This window comes from Hemibagrus wyckioides, linkage group LG23 (genome assembly GCF_019097595.1).
Source record: "Hemibagrus wyckioides isolate EC202008001 linkage group LG23, SWU_Hwy_1.0, whole genome shotgun sequence".
Lineage (NCBI taxonomy): Eukaryota > Metazoa > Chordata > Actinopteri > Siluriformes > Bagridae > Hemibagrus > Hemibagrus wyckioides.
The window spans coordinates 14,203,558-14,223,977 of NC_080732.1; the positions used below are offsets into that span (position 1 = coordinate 14,203,558).

Consider the following 20,420-nt stretch of genomic DNA (forward strand, 5'->3'; position numbering starts at 1 on the left):
TCAGAATGCTGGAAGAGTGGCCTCTCTGCTATATATTTAGGGATAAGGAGGTGTGGCTACTGTACTCGGAGTGGAGGAGGCGTGGCCTCTCTGCTGTGGAAAGCAGTAAGAAGGTATGGCTTCTGTGGTCAGAATGAGGGAGGTGTGGCATTTGTGTTGTATTCAGGAATAAGGAGGTGTGGCTTCTGCGTTAAGAATGTTGGTAGCCTCTGTGCTATATTTAGGGATAAGGGGGTGTGGCTTGTGTGCTTATAGTAGAGGAGGCATGGCCTCTGTGCTGTAGACAGGGATAAGGAGGTGTGGCCTCTGTGCTGTAGTCAGGAATAAGGAGGTGTGGGTACTGTGCTCAGAGTGGAGGAGGTGTGACCTCTGTACTGTAGACAGGAATAAGGAGGTGTCGCTTCTGTGCTGTAGACAGCAGTAAGGAGGTGTGGCTTCTGTGCTCAGAATAATTGAGGTGTGGCTTCTGTACTCAGAGTGGAGGAGGTGTGGCCTCCGTGCTGTAGACTGGGTTAAGAAGGTGTGGCTACTGTGCTTAGAGTACAGGAGGAGTGGCCTTTGTGCTGTAGTCAGGGATAAGTAGGTGTGGCTTCTATACTTTAATCAGGTGAATGAGGTGTGGCCTCTGTGCTTTCATCAGAGTAAAAGAGGTGTGGCCTCTGTGCTTTAATCAGAGTAAAAGAGGTGTGGCCTCTGTCCTTTAGCCAGGTGAAAGAGGTGTGGCCTCTGTGCTTTAATCAGGTGAAAGAGGTGTGGTCTCTGTGCTTTAATCAGGTGAAAGAGGTGTGGCCTCTGTGCTTTAGTCAGGTGAAATAGGTGTGGCCTCTGTGCTTTAATCAGGTGAAAGAGGTGTGGCCTCTTTGCTTTCATCAGGTGAAAGAGGTGTGGCCTCTGTGCTTTAATCAGGTGAAAGAGGTGTGGTGTCTGTGCTTTAATCAGGTGAAAGAGGTGTGGCCTCTGTGCTTTAATAATGTGAAATAGGTGTGACCTCTGTGCTTTAATCAGGTGAAAGAGGTGTGGCCTCTTTGCTTTCATCAGGTGAAAGAGGTGTGGCCTCTGTGCTTTAATCAGGTGAAAGAGGTGTGGTGTCTGTGCTTTAATCAGGTGAAAGAGGTGTGGCCTCTGTGCTTTAATAATGTGAAATAGGTGTGGCCTCTGTGCTTTAATCAGGTGAAAGAGGTGTGGCCTCTTTGCTTTCATCAGGTGAAAGAGGTGTGGCCTCTGTGCTTTAATCAGGTGAAAGAGGTGTGGTGTCTGTGCTTTAATCAGGTGAAAGAGGTGTGGCCTCTGTGCTTTAATCAGAGTAAAAGAGGTGTGGCCTCTATCCTTTAGCCAGGTGAAAGAGGTGTGGTGTCTGTGCTTTAATCAGGTGAAAGAGGTGTGGCCTCTGTGCTTTAATCAGAGTAAAAGAGGTGTGGCCTCTATCCTTTAGCCAGGTGAAAGAGGTGTGGCCTCTGTGCTTTAATCAGGTGAAAAAGGTGTGGCCTCTGTGCTTTAGTCAGTTGAAGTAAAGTGTATATTAGTATTGAATCTTTGGCTGCTGAAAAGTATTTTGAGACAAACACACACACACACACACACACACTGAGTACACACATATATAAGTGAGCTTTCTGAAAATGTGCACTACAAAAGATATTTTTTTTCTTTCAGGCGCAGAAACATTATATATATTCAAATGCACTATGATATTTTTTTTCTTCTCTCTGTCTTAATGCAACTCAGGTAGCCGTAATTCCATCCGAACAGGATTGCTGCAAAACAGTAATATGCAAATCCCGAAATGTACGGCTACAAGCAAAACTCTAAATCATTTAGATTTAGAGAAAATAATATTGCACATAGGGGGAAAAAATTAATCACACAGAAAAGTGTCTCCTTTCAGATTGCAGCGCTGTATTACCCAAAGGCATGGTATGTAAATGGAAAAATCAACATTGTACCCTGTGATAAGGTGAACAAATTAATAAAAGTATTTTCTTCCTCGTTGCCGTGCTAACGCTGGTGTGAAAAGTCAGGAGGCAGCGAGCGAGCAACTTTCCCTCAGACACATTGTTCCGGCACTTAGAGTATCGACGCTGGGTTCAAAGCTGGGCTTTTTTTATTATGCGTATGAGTTTTTGCTGTGAGATTTTTCTTTGCTCATGCACATACACTTTAGTCCTGTAGTTTAGCTGTGTGTGGGTTTGACGCTGGTTGCAATCGTACGTGTACACAGGTTTCACATGGCCTGAAATCAAATTTCTTTCATATTCCATATTTACTAAAGATATTTTGTTTTCTGACAAAATCTGGCAACCCAAAATGTATTTAGTTAAAAAAGAAATTCTCCATCCTTAAATGCTGTTAAAATTGATTTCTACACATACACACACACACACACACACACACTCACACACACACAATTGACAAACTGAACAAAACGTAACCATGTAATTACTTATTTGTGATGAATATTGGACACCGCTCATCACAATGTTGTAAAATTCCTCCCCCTTGGTGACATCACAAGTTGTGTCATAATTATTATTTATTTATTTGTTTATTTATTTATTTATTAATTAACCTGAATTGAGAATACAAGAGAGTCTACTGATGGAACAACTGTTTCTATTTTTCTTTTCTTTCAAAAACAGGAACAAGACTTTATTTTCCGACGTTTTACAACGTTAAATGCTAAAAAAAAAAATTTTAAACTACATTGTTAAATACTAAATTCAGCTTGGGAATGCTTGGCAGATTTCTGTACAGCGAGGATGTTCCTATAAACTCGTCCCTCTGAATTTCCGTAACATTAAGCGTAGCTGCAATCTGTGAAAAACATACGATATGTTGTATGTTATATATATAAAATTGTGAATGATTGGCAGATGTGTGTACAAATAAGAAATTAAACACTTCAGCATGTGCAGTTATAGAAAAGTCATGAGAAACAGGGTCTGTATTCTTAATTTTAACAAAAATCTGCCCTTCATTTTATTTTTTATTTCTTATAGTTTAGTTACTTATTATAATATAGTATGTTATGGTATAGTTGCTTATTATATTATATTATGTTATGTTATATTATATTATATTATATTATATTATATTATATTATATTATATTATATTATATTATATTATATTATATTATATATGTATAGTTATAAGGTATATTATAAGGAATACTTATAAGGTATAGTTGCTTATTATAGTACAGTATATTATAGTGTAGTTGCCTATTTTTATGTAGTATGTTTTCGTATAGTTGCTTATTATATTATATTATATTATATTATATTATATTATATTATATTATATTATATTATATTATATTATATTATATTATATTATATTATATTATCCATCCATCGTCTATACCCACTTTATTTCTAATTAGGGTCATGTGGGTCTGCTGGAGTCTATCCCAGCACACATTGGGCGAAAGGCAGGGGTACACCTTGGGCAGGTCACCAGTCCATCACAGAGCTACACATATGGACAGACAACCACACACACACTCACTCCTATGGGCAATTTAGAATTACCAGTCAACCTAATGTACATGTTTTTGGATTGTGGGAGGAAACCGGAGTAAACCCACGCAGGCACAGGGAGAACATGCAAACTCCACACAGAAAGCCCCTGCTTGTTCGAACCCAGGACCTTCTTGCTGTGAAGCAACAGTGCTGACCACTAAGCCACCATGCTGCTCCATATATTACATAATGTTATACTATACTAAGGTATAGTTGATTAAAGTATATTATATTAAGGAATAATTGCTTATTGTATTGTATAGTTGCCTATTTTTACATATTATGTTATATTATAGGTGCTTATATTATAGTATACTTGCTTATTTTATTATATTATATTTAGGTATAGTTGCTGATTATAATATAGTTGCCTATTTGTATATAGTGTGGGATGTGGGATGATTTGTGGTCCATTAATTATCAGTATTTTGTATAAATATTAATTATATAAAAATGAATGAAGTAGATATCAGACGCTTAAGTTAACTGACTACACCGGGGTTGAGTCAGCCACACTGGGGTTGAGTGGAAAATTATAAATATTATTATTTGGTGTATTATGGATATTATGTGTAGTGTGTGTGGGGGGGTGTGCTTCTGTAGTTATAGGCAGGTTTTGCACATGCATGTGCACATTAGGCTATAATAGTATGTGTGTGTGTGTGTGTGTGTCATCAGCTGCAGGCATGATGAGATGAACCGTGTGTGATGTGGCTCCACTGCACTTGCTGTTATGCTGAATTCGGATAAAAAGAAAAAAACAGCTTCAGACGCTTCATTGCGTTCTATTTTTAATGCCGAACCACTTTTGTGCTTTGCTAAAGACTCGTGTAGCATCGTTATTAGCGTTAGATTAATGTCTGCACTACTTTAGCTGTAAATATTTTAATCCGTTAACCTTTAGTGGAATATCTGAATAAATAAATTGTTCCCTGTTACCAGAGCAGGAGACCCTGGTGTATGATATAGCAAGCTGTTAGTAAATTCTAGCCAGACTCCCGAATCCTACAGGATCCATTCACACGCTGCAGCTAATGAAGCTAATATGCTAATTACTCGTTCACACGTAGCTGTGGTTCTATTGTGTGAGATTCACTGATCGTGTGTCTACAGAGTGTGTGTGAAGAGTGTGTGACTGTTCTCTGTTCTCTGGACGTGTTCAGGTCCCCTCGACGATGGTCTGGAAGAGGAAGAGGAGGAATGCGTGTCCGAGGGGAACGAGCTCGCGGCTAAAGAGGAGTTCTCAGCCGAGGAGAATTTCACGACGGACTTCGAGACAGAAAACCTCGGCTGTGAGGACATGGAGTACTTCTGCGCCAAAGGTCAGAGGCTAAAAAGTGCTGAGTCAGAGTAGGATTAAGGAGCAAGGGCGCACTTTAGCTTTAGCGTTATGGAATGCTAGCCGCTGAAATTTTCAGGATTAGTAGTTTAGCTAATTGGTTAGCAACTTGCTAATCCAAAATCAGTCCCATACATTCCACAGACTGTCTTTTTTATCTGTACTTTACTTGAGTTGTTATTTATTTATTTATTTATTTATTTGACTTTTACTGCATTTCAAAAGAGAAAAGGCATAACGTAATCTCTCTGCTACTACACACAGGTTCTGGCGATTAGCATTCAGCTAGTTTGTATTGACAGATTTATTATCATGCTAGCTAACGTTTGAGAGAATAAAAATGTTATAACTGAGGCTAAGCTGAATTTTTTCCCCCATGTCCCTTTAACAGAGGAATGTTGGAAGACAGTCTTAGGTAGTTAAGTCTAATTATGATTTATTTCAAAAATGATATTAAAGTTATTATTAGCTCTCAGTGACATTTATATGCTGTTAGCGTTCAGCTGCTATGGTCAGTGATGTTATCATGCTTGAAAAGGTTGTGCAGCTGTAGATAATTGAAAATAAATAAAATAAAAATAAATCTAATTTTAAGTGTGCCCTAGAATTAAAATAAAATTATTAAATAAAATAATAATAATTAAAAATAAATCAATAAATTCTATTTAGATGACCAAGATGATGTTCACGCCAATTTGACCTTTTGACTTGCTAAAAATTAAGATAAAAATTATGTTCTTTTTTTTTTTTAAATAAATGTTTAAAATAAATATGAATATGTGATTTTTTTGTGGTAAAACTGATTTTTTTTTTCTTTTCAGATTTTTCCCCACTCAATTTCAGATAGACTCGTTAAACTCTTTTGTAAAGATTTTTATTGTTATATTTTTTCATTTAAATATTGTTTTCTTAGCAAGTAGCAAACCAAATCTCTCTCTCTCTCTCTCTGTCTCTCTCTCTGATCAATCACTGCAGCACTAGCCAATCATGTATGTGGAAGAGGGCAAATAGCTCTTTTCTCTACCCTGAGCATGAGCAGCAGTTTGAATAATGTGGTTTAGCTGGATTCTCAGAGGAAACACAACCCTATGACCTGTGTCTATAGGACACCATGACCATGACATTCATTACTTACTATACTGTCTGTAAGTAAAGGACACAAGTCAAGGCCACTGCTCTCCAGCATTTTTTTTTTGGCTGGTACATCGGGGTAAAAAAAAAAAAAAAGGTCTGGGCATACACACTTCTAACGGAACCTCTGCGTCCAAGTGTATAGCCACAGGGTTTGATATTTGATCCCTGTATCTGAGGACAGGCAGAGAATTGGCTAAAGCTCACATCTTCCTGAAGCCAGCTTCTGCCACGAAGTGTGTGTTTTTAGGTGGAATATTGCTCAACTTCTATCAAATACAAAAAAAAAAGAGAGAAAGGAACAAAGTCAGCCAACCATTTGTTCTTTGAACTCGGTTTTCAATTAAGTCTTTTGTATTTATTTCATTTTTTGGTCACATCACACCACCGAAAGAGCTTTTGCTTGAAGTTACAGAACCAGACAAACCCTGTCCACACACACACACACACACACACACACACCTACACTCCACCCCAGGTGTACCCGACTTCACTCACCACCCATCACCAGGAATTTGACTTTTTAATCAGCAGCTTGCGCTTTGAATCGGCGCTGGCCTTCAAAAGACGAGCCTCTTTTTTTGTTGTGTATTTTATTTTTTGAATTACGCTTCTGTCACGCTGTTTTATAAACCATTGTGCCTAGTGGGATTTTTACACGGGGCATTTCTTTGAAAAACATTATCCTTTTATGTTTTTTTTTTTCCCCGTTAGCTAGGCACACTAATAATCATTTCCCTTTTGTTGTTAAACAGAAAGAAAACATAGCAGGTAAGTGGGGGAATGTTAATAGTGATGACACTGTCATTGTTTCATTTCAAGGTTAAATACGCCTTTTGTGTGTGTGTTGGGGGGGGGTGTTTTGTGTTATTTTCAGGGCTGGAGTTTAATGTTGGAGAAACATTAGAAATTTGGAAATATTATTAAATACAAAACTGCGGATAAAACAAACAAACAAAAATAAACATACTTGTGTATCAAAGCTTGTGTAGTTTTTTCGATAAACTGAACTAATAAAAATTTAGAAAATTTCGAAATTTTATTCATCACATACACAAGTAAAAGTACACATAGACATAAAAGTAAAATTAAAATAAAATATTTTAAAAATAGTTAGAATAAAAATAAAGTAGAATTACCAGTATAATCAAAGGGAATAAAAATAGATAAAAAATATTATAATAATATTTTTTTAATTAAAAAAAAATTATATATATACTTGTGTAGCAAAGCTTGTGCAACTTACTCGATAAAAAGTGACCCAATAAAAATTCAGATAATTTGGAAATTTAGATTTATTCATCACATACATGACCATTTGAGGTACGTCGCTGTCATAAAAGTTAACAGAAAATAGATTTTTTTTAAAATAGTTATAATAAAAAATAATGTAGAATTCCCAGAATAATCAAAGGGAATAAAAAAAATGTAAAGATATTATAAAAATATTTTTTCATAAAAAAAAAATAAATACTTGTGTAGCAAAGCTTGTGTAACTTACTTGATAAAAAGTGAATAAATAAAATAAAAATTCAGAAAATTAAAAATGTAAAAAAAGCATACACGGTACATTCCTGTCATAAAAATAAAATAAAAATAGAATATTTAAAAAAAAATACTTATAATAAAAATAGAACTAGAATTACCAGTATAAGCAAAGGAAGTAAAAAAAATATAATAATGCTATTTTTTAATTTAAAAAAAAGAAAGAAAAAAAAAAATACTAGCCAATCATATGAACTCATGTATGCGGAAGAGGGCAGACTACGCTATGATGAAGCATGAGCAGCAGATAGAAAAGCTTCACCTCTCTCTGTGTGACTGATGGGGAGAGCTAGATGGTGGATGGGAAGTGACAGGTGACCAAAAACAATAAGAAATAAAAACATAGTGGGATTTTAACAGCTTCATTGCAGAGAAAAGCTAACAAAAAAAAGTCCATTATTCTTGCATTTGCTGTAAGTAGCAGAGACCCACATCATAACTTTTTTTCTTAACTGACTTCAGAGTGTGTCATGTTAGCTTTTGATTGCTCCTTTCTCTGGCAAGAGGTTTAGCAAAAAAAAAAAATCTTTAACTTTGCAATGGCTGTGCACAAACTAAACCTACCCTGCCTTAAAGTTCTAACTATTCCATTTAGCAGATACTTTAGTAATCTTTGGCCTTGTCATGGTCCGAGCACGTACGTCAGATTTCCCAGTTCTTCTCCTATCTCCTTTAATTCTATAAGCTCCCCATTTCCCATCGCAGTTCTGTAATTCTCCAAACGTCCCTTCCTTATTTAGCAAGAAGTGCACGCTCATCAGGTGTAGCCATTTTCTTCCTCTTGATCCTCTTCTCTATTAGATCTCTTTTAAAAGTCATTTAGCCCTGAGTCGAAATGGCTTAAATATACCCCACTTATGCCAGAGCGGCAAGAATTAAAAGCGAACGCAATCCCAGCATTAAACGGTTTACGCGTGTTATTCCGCCCTCATACGAAGACAGAAGAAGGGCCCTCTTGATTAAGTGAACCCTCTCCAAAGTGACGGCGTGTTGTAATTAGTGCTGAATTGAACGTCTCCTTTCAATAGGAGCCACTCTTCCCTGGGCCTTTATCAGTCCCGCTGACTGTAGAGGAGAATAAGGTCTCCAGCGTACCAGCTTCTGCCGAGCTCCTAACAGAGTAACTGAGAATCTGTGCAGCTCCAAAATGGGCTTGTCACCGGGAAACGTAAACCCTCCATCAGAATTTCACTTCATAATAGGTCTTAAAAGCTCCAAGCCCAAAGAACGAAGCTGTCATGTTCGTTAACATAGCCACGGTCTTATTAGTGCTGCAAAATCGCAAAGCCTCTTATAGTTATGAAAGGTCAAGAAACTGAATGGCTCTAGAGGTTCTATAACGTGTAAGGTGGAAAGGGGTGGACTTAAGGAAAACTGTTGCATCTTGAAGGCGAAATGGTTCTTCCTGGTCAAAGATCACAAGCGTAGTGACCGTAGATGTGTAGTACTGATATGTTATTATACATAGCTGACATTATTCTTAATATTAGTTCGTTCTAGCTCGGTAGCCCACAAGTTTATAATATGACCAATGTCCTTGAAATTCCTTTACAAACGCTGCAAAGCCCAGAAATGTGGACACGAACCCACTCCATAGGAAAGAGCTAATCCAAAATCGAACAAGGAAAAAGAGGAAGCAGGCATAAGAGAAAGGAAACATCTGCAGCAGTTGATATGGAACTGAAGATCTAAAACAGCAATGGTGAATCAGCGCACAGACATCTAAGACATCATGTAGGGTCAGCCGTCAGGACGCTGTTTGTATGATAAAAGGCAGTGTTATCCAAAATTCCCCCCAGAGTTCTAATAAACACTGTTTTCTAGTCCAGCTGCCTTTTAAAGCTACAGGTGAATAGGTTTATTTTATTTTTTTTTAAATATTTAGAATATTTTTTTTTAAACAGTAGATTACATTGTGCTTGATTGTTTTACTTTTTTATATTTACATATTGAAATGAGGCTCTGTTTAATTAAGTATACAGTAAGATGTTAGAATTAAAGGGTTAAGTTCATTGTGACGATGCTGTCAGGAGAAATTTTTTTACAGAACATTTTGTTGAAATGTTTTTTGTTTTCATTTTAATCGTGAAAATACCCTTCACTATTTTTTATTTATTTTTATTTTTTTGCAACATAAATCAACATTTTGGCAAATTCCTTTGCATATTCCTCCAAATTATGGATATCAATGAACGCAGTTAAAAAAAATTTAGAAATCTTAGAAACTCTAGAATTTTTTACACATAGTGTGGTGCATAAAAATTTATAAATAAAATTGACATGAATTATTCATGATATTTTAGAAAACAAGCTTTTTAGGGATATATGGCATGATGTGATCTTGCTTAGTGGGCAGAGCTTAAAGTTGCTAGGTTTCACATAATACAGTTTTGGATAAAAATAGTGAAGTAAACATTTAATTTGAATATCGTTTTATTGATACATTTAAAGAAGACATGTTATAGATGCAATTCATCCACCGTATCTACCTGTGGTAACTTGTCTTCACATTTATAAGACAGCAAATGACAGTGTCTCTTGGGATTGCTAAGACTGCCCTCAAAATGTCACAATAATGAGTATAAATCCATCTCACAGACGTAAAGCCCGCACATCAGTCATCAGCATTTCCGAACAGCATTTGTACAAAGATGAGCGAGACTGTGGAGAGCTCCCTTCCAAGTGACCACTTTAAACTATCTGGGGAGCGTTTCGGCTCCAGTGGAGCCACCGCGTAGTCATGTACCATGAAATGGTCGAGGGGCTCCAGTCAATGGCTTCACACGTAATGGTATTGAAACAGCATAGTTCGGTGTGAAATGAAGTCCCTGCCACTGAATAGATTGAGCTGAGCAAAGGGATGTGAATAAACATGAGATGGAGAGCAGGGACCTATCGAGACAGCCATACACAGATGGCAGAAAGAGGGGAAATGGAAAAAAGGGACCCCATTACTCCACAGACATGACCTTGCCTTTTCTTTGATGATTAACGAAGCTCCCTTCGAATACGGACCTGCCTGGGCTCGGTTGATTCCATGTTTATGGAAGGTGAAAGGTGCGGCAAGGCACCAGCGGGATTTACACTCCCTTGTCACGTTTTTGTCTATAATTTTAAGACGATGTTTTATTTCCTGGATGTCATCTTTTTTATAGCAACTGTGAAATTTCACCTTCCTCCCATAGATGAGTGGAAAACCACAAAAGTCAGATGGATTCCTGATCCATCAGTTTCACAGAGTACAACTGAATTAGAAGGAACAGCCCGTCACTTATAACTAAAGGCTCAAAACATAATTACGTCTTGGTTGAGTTCAGCTGCAGAACAAAAATTCTGGATTATGGCCCAAAATAACCCCGGTGCTTAAATAGACTTGGCAGTTAGGCATTTATCGTCATTCGATATGCAAAGAAGGGGTCCGAACCAAAGCTTTGCCAAACCTTGGTCCTGTGCTTCTCAAAGTAAAGTCCAGGATCCCCCAAGGGTCTGTCAATTATATCCATGGGTCTTCATTTTTTAAAATTTGATGGTGGAAATCTCAACCCACTTTTATCATTTTATCAATCTTGCTATAGTTATTTTCTTATTTCTGAAATGAATTGGTTGAATCAAATCACTGCAAGAACTGTAGAAGAAAGTTCAAGGTAAAAGAAATGGCAATAAATAACCAAGATATTATTGTACATGGTTAAATCTAGAGCCTAGTACATGATCAGTAAAGGGGTCCTAGTATGCAAACTCCCTTTGCTAGGCAACAGAGCTAAAGGCAATGTTTTATAAGGAAACTCTTGAATAAATACAGATTGAGCTAATGGTCTAGTCGAGGAAAGATTCATCGTGTACCAAAAGTGTATAGCACAAGCTCCCTGACAACTGACAAGACAATGTTAAACAAAAGAAATTGTGAGAAGAGGTATGCCCTTTGGTATAACTTAGCCTCTACTCCTAACCTGTTGATACTACCAGAGCCAGGACCCATTTTCCTTCACTTTGCCAGAATCCCTCCGAACTTCGCCTTTTGCTAACCCTGAGTTTAAATGATTTACTCTTTGTTTGTGCTACTTCCAAGCTAATTAGGATCATGCCTACCAGACAGATCTCTTCAGCACCTCTTCCCACAGCAGATGTTAACAAAGGACAGACAAAAGTGGAGATCCCAACATGTGGTGGTTGGAAATTGGTGCGAAGTGCAGTTTGCCGAGCCATCACTTTTGGAGTTGGAGGAGGAAGTGAATCATAAACATTTAAGAATGCATGAAAGAATCTAAATGTGACAGATCTCCCTGCTTCCAGCCTGAATCTTAGGGAAAGTGCTCAAAAAACCCCAAAGAACTGGCAGAGACTATGATGATTGTGGAATTTATAGCTCTCGAAGAAGACAGAAGCAAGCACTTTCACTAATCACGTCTCTCCACCAGGGTGCTTTGTGAGATTTTGCAGGGATTTTAGTGCCTCACTTGCTTTTTTATCCATTGATGGCATTTGAAATTTGTTTGGGATCAGTTCAGCAGAGATTTGTGTACCATGAGGCAGGGGCAAAAATGATGAAAGGTGAAATGTGAGTTAGAGGACTACTTGCGTTGATTTTATTTCCCAGATTTGTTGTTTCTATCCATCATCGGTATAGATGGTGCAATGATAAGCTTTGATTAAGTATTGACCCCCCTGTCAGTACTTGATCTAGGCTTGATCATTATACCTTCTTTACCAACAATGGTGATCATAGATAGAAACATTTGACCAGGGGGGAAAGTGAGACCTTAGGGCAGGGGTATCCAATCTGATGCGCAAAGGACCAGTGTGGTCTAGGTTTTCGTTCCAAACGAGCAGAAGCCACACATAAGTCTATTAAAAGCCGAGATCAGTTGATTAAACAGGTGGAATGAGGTGTGGCTCCTTCTTGATTGGAGTGAAAACCTGCACCCACACTGGCCCATAAAGATCGGATAAGATCGGACACCCTTGCCTTAGGAGAAACTGTCAATATTTAATTGCCACCTTCCTTTAAAAGGGACTCTACCCTTACTTCATTCATTGTAGCAATGGACATTATGAAAGGAATCTCTCTTCACAACATCTCTCTGTCTCAGTTTGTTCCGGATTAGGAGGCTCAGATCTCCTTAAAATCTGCGGATTGACATTTTCAAGGGCTGCTCCGGTGGAGGCAATGCTGAGAGGGAGGTGGGGGGAAGCCAATATGACTTTGTTTCTACCTTGCTGGAGGAGGCGTTTGTGTAAATCGCCTGTAAGCTTATTGACCTGTGTAACATTATGCTGGGGAGAATGTCCGATTCGCATGGACAAGCACACACAATCATGACATTCTCTGTCTTCTATTGTTTAGCCTCCTTTATTCATACACTCCCGCTGTAGGCAAACAGCGCTCGTCTTCTTCTTCTTCCATTTTTTATTTTTTTTTTGGCAAATGGACTTCTAGCTGAAATTAGCGCTTCTATCTACAAGGCATCAAGCAGTACCACTTCTGCTCAGAGCTCTCTCTGGCATTTCAACATTTAAGAAGTTGACTTGATGCCAACCAGGTTGCCGATTCTTCCTAGCGTTCTATGTTTAGCAGTCTATTATATTAGTGTATCTGCACCGTCTTCCCATGCCAGCTCCTACTATATTCTAGGAAACCCTCATCAAGCCTGGCGGCATTGTTCTCTCAGAGGTTGCCGTTCGGCGATTGTGTTTAAAATGCATTGCAAACAGCGCTAGATAGAAGGCAGAAAATCCTTAATCACCGCTTAATTAAGGAATCATCTTGTAGCTTCATTTCCTGAGCGGTAATTAAACAGTCGCAATACGTTTCGTTACAGGGCTTACATGTTCGCCCCAGATCAAGGTAGTGCTTTTAATGTTATCTCTCTGGCTTTCTCTTTCTCTCGCTTGCTCTCTCTCTCTCTCTCTCTCTCTCTCTCTCTCTCTCCCCCTCTTCCCTCTCTTGCTACTTAGTAGAGGAACTGTTGATACTTGCCTTTGTTATCCTCATCATTATACATGAGGAGTATGCGAAGGAGGTACTCTGGGCCTGACAGTACAAATAGTCATGAAGAGTAATAGAAAAGGAATGGGAAAAAAAGAGTGAAATTATGGCCTGTGTAGGAGATTGCTTAAGAGAAATCTAGGTCACAGTGACCTCGTGTTCAGTAACTAGGACATCACTGAGCGCTTCTCGTGCCTGGCAGTCCAGAGCCAGCCAGGAAGATGCGATCCTTTTTGGCCGTGTTTACTCGCCGCCTTTGAAGTGAGCCGTGTCTTAACTGGCTTACGGCCAGCATGGCGAGGGACTTTCGATCTGTAGATTAACCCCCGTCCGAACGGGCCCATATTTTAACGCCGAGCAGCACCAAGGCCGTTCCAGAGTGTTAGAAAGGTCACTTCCACATCCTGTGCCATTCCACTGCTCCACAGCAAGAGAGAGGAAACATGAGGGGCTAGCGTGAAAGAGATCTTCATTACGAAACGGCGCTGTTAAACAAGATGAGCAGGCTTTCTTATCAGCAGTGACACTCGATCTGGTTTCCTTCTGCTGTAAATCTTATCAGTTGTTGTTATACAGAAAATCTCCGCTGCTTCCACTGGGGGTTTTTGTCTATGGATGATCACAGAATCATACAGGGTTTTTCTTTTTGTTTTGTTTTCCCCCAAACACAAAAATAGTATAGTTACAAGGAGCTAACTAACCAAAACCATTAACTACATCTTTAACTGTTCTGACCAATAAAGCAAAACAATTGGCTTTACTGACTTTACATTAGGTGTACGTTCTATTATTATTTGAATGTTCATATGATTAGGGTGCTACTTTTTAAAGGGATTGTTTTTATGCACTATTTATAATGAGGTTCTCAGTGAAGTCTAAGCTAAACCACTTTTTTCCACCCACTTTGTATCTCGAATGACGTCATTCCGAGCTCCGACTTCCCGTTTCCGAGGTAAGTCGAAAGCAGCAATAGATCCAAAAAAAGCCAGGTCCTTGCTTGGGGATCCTCCTTTCTTAACAATGATTTAATGAAGCTGTTAATAATGTTTATTATGGAACAAAAACCTTAACACACTTTTAATTTTACTTAAAGGTCTGACAGACCAAACTTCCTGATTTCTGGCTGCTTTTCCTTATCTGTAGCTTTTCCCCAACACTGTAAATAATGTAAGACTAAGGACCGGAAAGCTCCTCTTAATCAGTGGCCAAAGGTTGGCTGATGTAGAGTCACTTTAAAGATCTGGAGGAAAGAACTAGAACTCCGACGTGCCCCCACTTAGAACGGGATCGTCGCCAGAACAGCCATGTGGGAGAGGTGCTGCTTTCAGCTACAGCATATGGCTTAAAGAGATGCAATGAAAAGAAATCAACCATTCATCTTCTTGTTTTTTGTTTGTTTGTTTTTTTAATATCAACTTTACTCATCATTGAATTTTTTTATTTTATTTATGTATTTATTTTTGAACAGAGAAAGTTAGCTCAGTTAGTGGAGAGCTCTGACACTGGAGACTCCTTCCTTAAATTTTATATTAATTTTATTAATAAATGTTAATAAAAAAATATTTTATAGAAAATAAAACCACCATTCAACATATTGTTAAAGAAATGTTTTTAATCAATTTAATAAAAATCTGCCATATAATTCCTGTGGACAAGCTATTTATATAGAAATGACAACATATTAGAACAAACATAATTATAAACCTGTTATTACAGCCAGCACTACTGTTCTATTCCAGTAATACTATCTATCTATCTATCTATCTATCTATCTATCTATCTATCTATCTATCTATCTATCTATCTATCTATCTATCTATCTATCTATCTATCTATCTATCTATTCGATTTGCTGTTATAGAAAACCCCTTATTACCTTCTGACCAATCAGATTTGAGAACTAAAAAAGATGAAAATAAAATAAAACTTTTCACACTTTTGGTTACCTTTATAAACTGTTATGAACAGGAATAGTGCTTGTGGATATCAGATATAAGTCTTTGGTTTGAGGAAATGATGTGTAGGAATACAGCAAAATCTCATCACCCTGTGTGGAATTCGCTAGCACAGAGTTGGGTCGCTAGCTCAACCTCTGCATCCCGACACACACAAATACACACGCAGAGATCAAACAGTAATAAATAGTCAGTTCTTTTTCCATACCTCCCCATATCCTCCTATACCAGTGGGGTTTCCTTTCTCCTACACTCTCCTGGGATCTCCATACAGTCACACAACTTATTCACTGAGTCACTGGAGATGTCCAGAACTCTTCTGTGAGAACAATAGACTATTTTAAGCTGGAAGATGCATTAACATGGGTCCCGAGTTATTTCAGAACGCTTCAGTCTGCAGTGACGGAGTCAACCGAGTTTATTATTTATGTAAGGAATATTATGTAAGGAACACTTGGGGCTATGCATCGCTCTCTGAAAATGGATTATTACATAACTAAATGCAAGAAATTTTATTCCTCTTGTACATCAGCAATTTCACAAGGATGTCACTTCTCGCACCTCTAAACATCCCCACATTGTCCCGTCATCAGCCACATACTTTCTTCCTAGAAGTGACCTCATGCTTGGCATACTGTAAAGAAACTAAAAAACTGTACAAAATCCTCATTAACAAAAGCATTAACACTCGAGACTTATAAAATAAACACCTCCTTCTACTTGTTACTATAGAAACGATCAAGCGTTACAATGAGCGCATTAACATAAACCTGGGATCTAAGTTAAATCTAAGTCTAAGTTGCTGTTCAGATTTGAGATCAGTTTTAAGATACTCGGGTGATTTTAAATATAATATTGAAAATGCAAATAATTGCACTGAAATTGAATTTAAAAAAATTGAAATATTCACCTGTGTATATGTTGCATATTCATTAAATTAATAAAATTACACATTAAATCAAATTAATGTGAGGTTTCTTTCTTTTTCTTTCTTTTTTAAGAATAACACATTCAAATACACGCTTAATAAATTTTTTACTTAATTAGTTCATTATTATTTAGATTTATGAAGTGTTTTTTTCCTCTGAAATGTCATATTTATTTGTAATTTTCAGTTAATTAAATAAGACTTTATATAGTATATCTGAATCTGTATTAATTACTATCTGTATTCTCATTACTGTAACCTGAGAGCATCTATTTATATGTTTATTAATTTATACATGAAAGAAATCAGGATGGAAATTTTTTCACTAACTAGCAAAACGCAAAGTGTGTAAAATTACATTTCTTGAACTTTTGTAGCCCCTAGCTTTACCTATCTAATGCTTCAGAAAAGTGATGGATTTTAGATCCGTCATAAATATTAACATACATACGCCAATAGCTGAATTAAAAGGAACTGCATCAACATTATTGTCTCTTTTCTTCTTCTAGGAGAAGAGACCAGCAACAGAGAGATAGGAGACACGGACGTAGAAGGACAGAATGACAAGACCAGACCTCCCCCTCTGGAAACTGAAGAGTGGGACGGTCCAAGTAAGTGTGCTGAACAGACCTGACGTGAATTTTTCAAATCAATCTGCCGTCTCGATTCCAATTTCATTCCCAGAGCTAATACTAGCTTTGATGGAATATTTTTTTGTAGAAAATCCAGCACACACCCCACTACACACTGAAATTTTGCATTACAGTAGCCATGCTAGTGTCAATGATCACAGCTTGTTTTTTTTTTTTATTCTTAACATCACAACGTTGACTCGAAATTAAATAAAAACAAGCGAACAAACCCTAATGCAGGCTTGAAGGTCTCGGATCATTTCGCTCTCGTTATCTGGCAAGGTTTATACGACATCAGATCGTCCCTGGCCTTCCTTCAAGCATTTAGCCCATTAGCTAACGGCTAGTAATCACTTGTAAGCAGCCCATTATGACACAGTTTAAATGAATCCATCTGGGATCAGGGGATTTAAGCCATTCAATAGCAGGGCATCTAAAGATATCCTTGACAAGGTAAAACTCCTCAGCAGAAGCTTTTAATGAGCGCTAAAATTAGCCGTCTTCAGCTGCACCAATATAACTCATATGAGCCTTGCTATTGTCGCACCTTTTAGACAAATGAAAGGAAAATCCGTCGCCAAAACAGCTTCAACACAACTCAAAATAAATTCTACAAGTCTCTGGAACTGTACTGTATTATTTTAAAAAATACAGCATGTGATTTACATTCTTTTTCATCTATACGAATGATTCATGCTCTCAGGTGTGGGTGGAGTTATCCTAGAAGAAACCACACCCACCAGATTCATTCCTTCCATTATCATTTGAAAGAATTTGTAGTAATGCTTTGTACCAAGAGGACAGGTGGAGCCAAACCATGCCAGCAGAATAAATAAATGTCCCTCCAAAGTAATTTTTTTCCTTTAATTTGTCCCCATCTTTACATAATAATAAAAAGTGCTTTATCCTTTCAAGGCCAGTTGAGAATAATTAGTCCTGCAAGTAATCTTGAAAACAATTTCAGTGAATTTCGACTGCAGGAACACTGATCTATCTTTAGTAAAATAACTCTTTTTCGTGTGCCCAGGTGGCTAAACGGAGAGAGGTCTGTAGAAATTCTGACACTAAATGCTCCAGTGATCCAACAAGCGTCCTAAATTGGACTAAATTGCATTTTGAGAGAACCTTGTATAGACCATTGGAATGATGGACTTAAATTAACTTATTATCGCCAATGAATTATAAGAGAAGTTAGCAGGGTTGAATGGAACGGATTAAATGGCTTTGCTCCAAAGCTTTATTGCATGTGTGTGCTTTCACATGGACTGTGCTTTCCCCCAACAGAAAGCTTACGCACACACAAAAACATATTTATCGTTTCTTCTTGAGGAATCTCATTTTACCATGCAGATTTCCCCCCCCCCTTGCTTTCTCAGAGGGTTTGAAGGAAAAAAAAATAGTTCTATCTTGTTTTTTTTCCCCCTCTCTATCTTCTTAAAAGTCACTTCATCAAAGTGATGGATAATACATCGAACAAGATAGCAACAGCAGCAATTATTGCTCGCCAGTGGCATCACGTTGCTGGTCGCACCAAATATGATTCGCCTTTTAATGCATATGACCTCCAGAATTTATTGCAGGTACATACAGTTATAAAAGAAAAAAAAAAAGTGGATTTCGGCAAGTTGGGAAGCCCCCCGGGGTGTGTATTTTTACGCTGACAGTGAATCAGTGTTATCAGCCCCCATCAGATAATGCATTTATCATTAAATTTCACATTTGCATTTCAATCTGAGGAAGGAAATGAGCATTGGCAGCACACGATAAGAGCACAGGCGACGGCTGGTAATAAAGCATCACTGCGATCACGCGTCAGGCAAGGCTGAGGGGGTCAGGCCCGCAGCTACAGGGGCCAGAGAGAGGGAAGAGAAAAAGGAAGAAGCATTCGTGTCCAGAGCAGGGCAACTGCAAGAAAACAAAGGAACACTGATGGACAAACAGACTGACGGAGGGACAGATGGAGGGAGGGAGGGAGGTGGGAAGAGAGGGAGGAAGGGATGGATGGATGGATGGATGGAGGGATGGATGGATGGATGGACGGACGGATGGAGGGAGGGAGGGACGGTTGGTTGGTTGCTTGCTTGCTTGGTTGGTTGCTTGGATGTATGGATAGATGGATGGAGGGATGGATGGATGGTGTTGGAGAAATGAAACAGAATTTAATAGACAAGCAAAGACTTACAGAACAGTTGATTTAGTCTCTTAAATACTGTTTAATGTGTAAATACACAAGGAGAGGATTTGAAGCTAGAAAAATGAAATGAAAACTGAGAATAGAAGAAAAATTGAAACTGGAAACTGCAACATCCAAGTTACAACTAGGAAAGTCACTGCAGATTTCATGTCGTTTTTTTGATTCGTAGCTGTCTGATGGATAAGTAGACTCAACAAATAGAAAACCCAAACAGAAAAACTTTATTCCTTATTGATGTTTACAAAACAAAACAATTTTTCTTTGTTTTGTTTTGTCTGTTTTGTTGTGTCTACGCTTAGATTCAAATTTCTTTGTCATGTCACACTCCAAAGTTGTGGTTAATGGCTCATATGTTACTACATTAACTGTACATTAATGACCACTTTTTGGGCTAGTCAGTTTTCCTAGTACTGGGTAGCACCTTGGAGCTTTCACTTGCCCAGTGGGATTTGTCCACCTCTGTGTAGATCGCTTTCACTCTGGTGTTTTTGCATCCAAGATAGAGTGCCTCATAGTGTCAGTCCACCATTTTTACATGGACCTGAGAATATTAGAAAACTTGCACTGCTTTCTCGAAACATCCAAAGATACCAAGGTCTCAGTGCACACAGCTTCAGGTACCAAGTCTGTCTCAGGCGCTATAACATACCATCCCTAGCTTTCAGAAATATCGTAAGACGACGGCTTGATGATCGATTTGAACTTTGTCTCTGGCAGTTAGGATAATTGATACCCTGTTATGTTTTTTCCGTAAAGTGTGCCCAGCGTCTGCAAGCAGCTGTATTGGCTGTTATCACAGCCACAGGGCCAGAGAGTTATTTGAAACTAATTTGTCAAATTCATTTCAATTTGGACACAGCGATTTCGCTGATAGTGCAGATGCTTGTCCACATTACTGATAACCTTGTCGCATTACCCTGATAAGATCTCATCTGCATACCCACAACACAGCAGCTCCCCCAATCCCCCCACACATTAGCGGCGCAGACCAGCGGAGGATGTTACCTGCCCACAGTTTTGGTAAGAATGGAATGGGAATGAGACTTTTCTATTGTTCCCCCAACAGAAAACGGTTCTTTCTGCATAGAGGAAATTTCAGAAAATGACAAAATTGTCTTTCTCACACGAGTACAGTGTATGGGCATTCATCTTGGTGCGTAATAACCAAATTTACTTGCACATCGCGTCTC

The 20,420-nt window shown here is 38.2% G+C and overlaps 1 protein-coding gene across 2 annotated transcripts in view; it reads left to right on the forward strand.

The window, feature by feature from the left end:
- Positions 1-20,420, forward strand: part of zfpm2a (zinc finger protein, FOG family member 2a) — a 155,634-nt gene that overhangs the window by 43,876 nt on the left and 91,338 nt on the right. For both annotated transcript variants that reach the window (XM_058376406.1, XM_058376404.1), the window contains 2 exons: positions 4,684-4,842; positions 16,914-17,015. In XM_058376406.1, the coding sequence (XP_058232389.1) occupies positions 4,684-4,842; positions 16,914-17,015 (261 nt within the window). The remainder of the gene's footprint in view (positions 1-4,683; positions 4,843-16,913; positions 17,016-20,420) is intronic.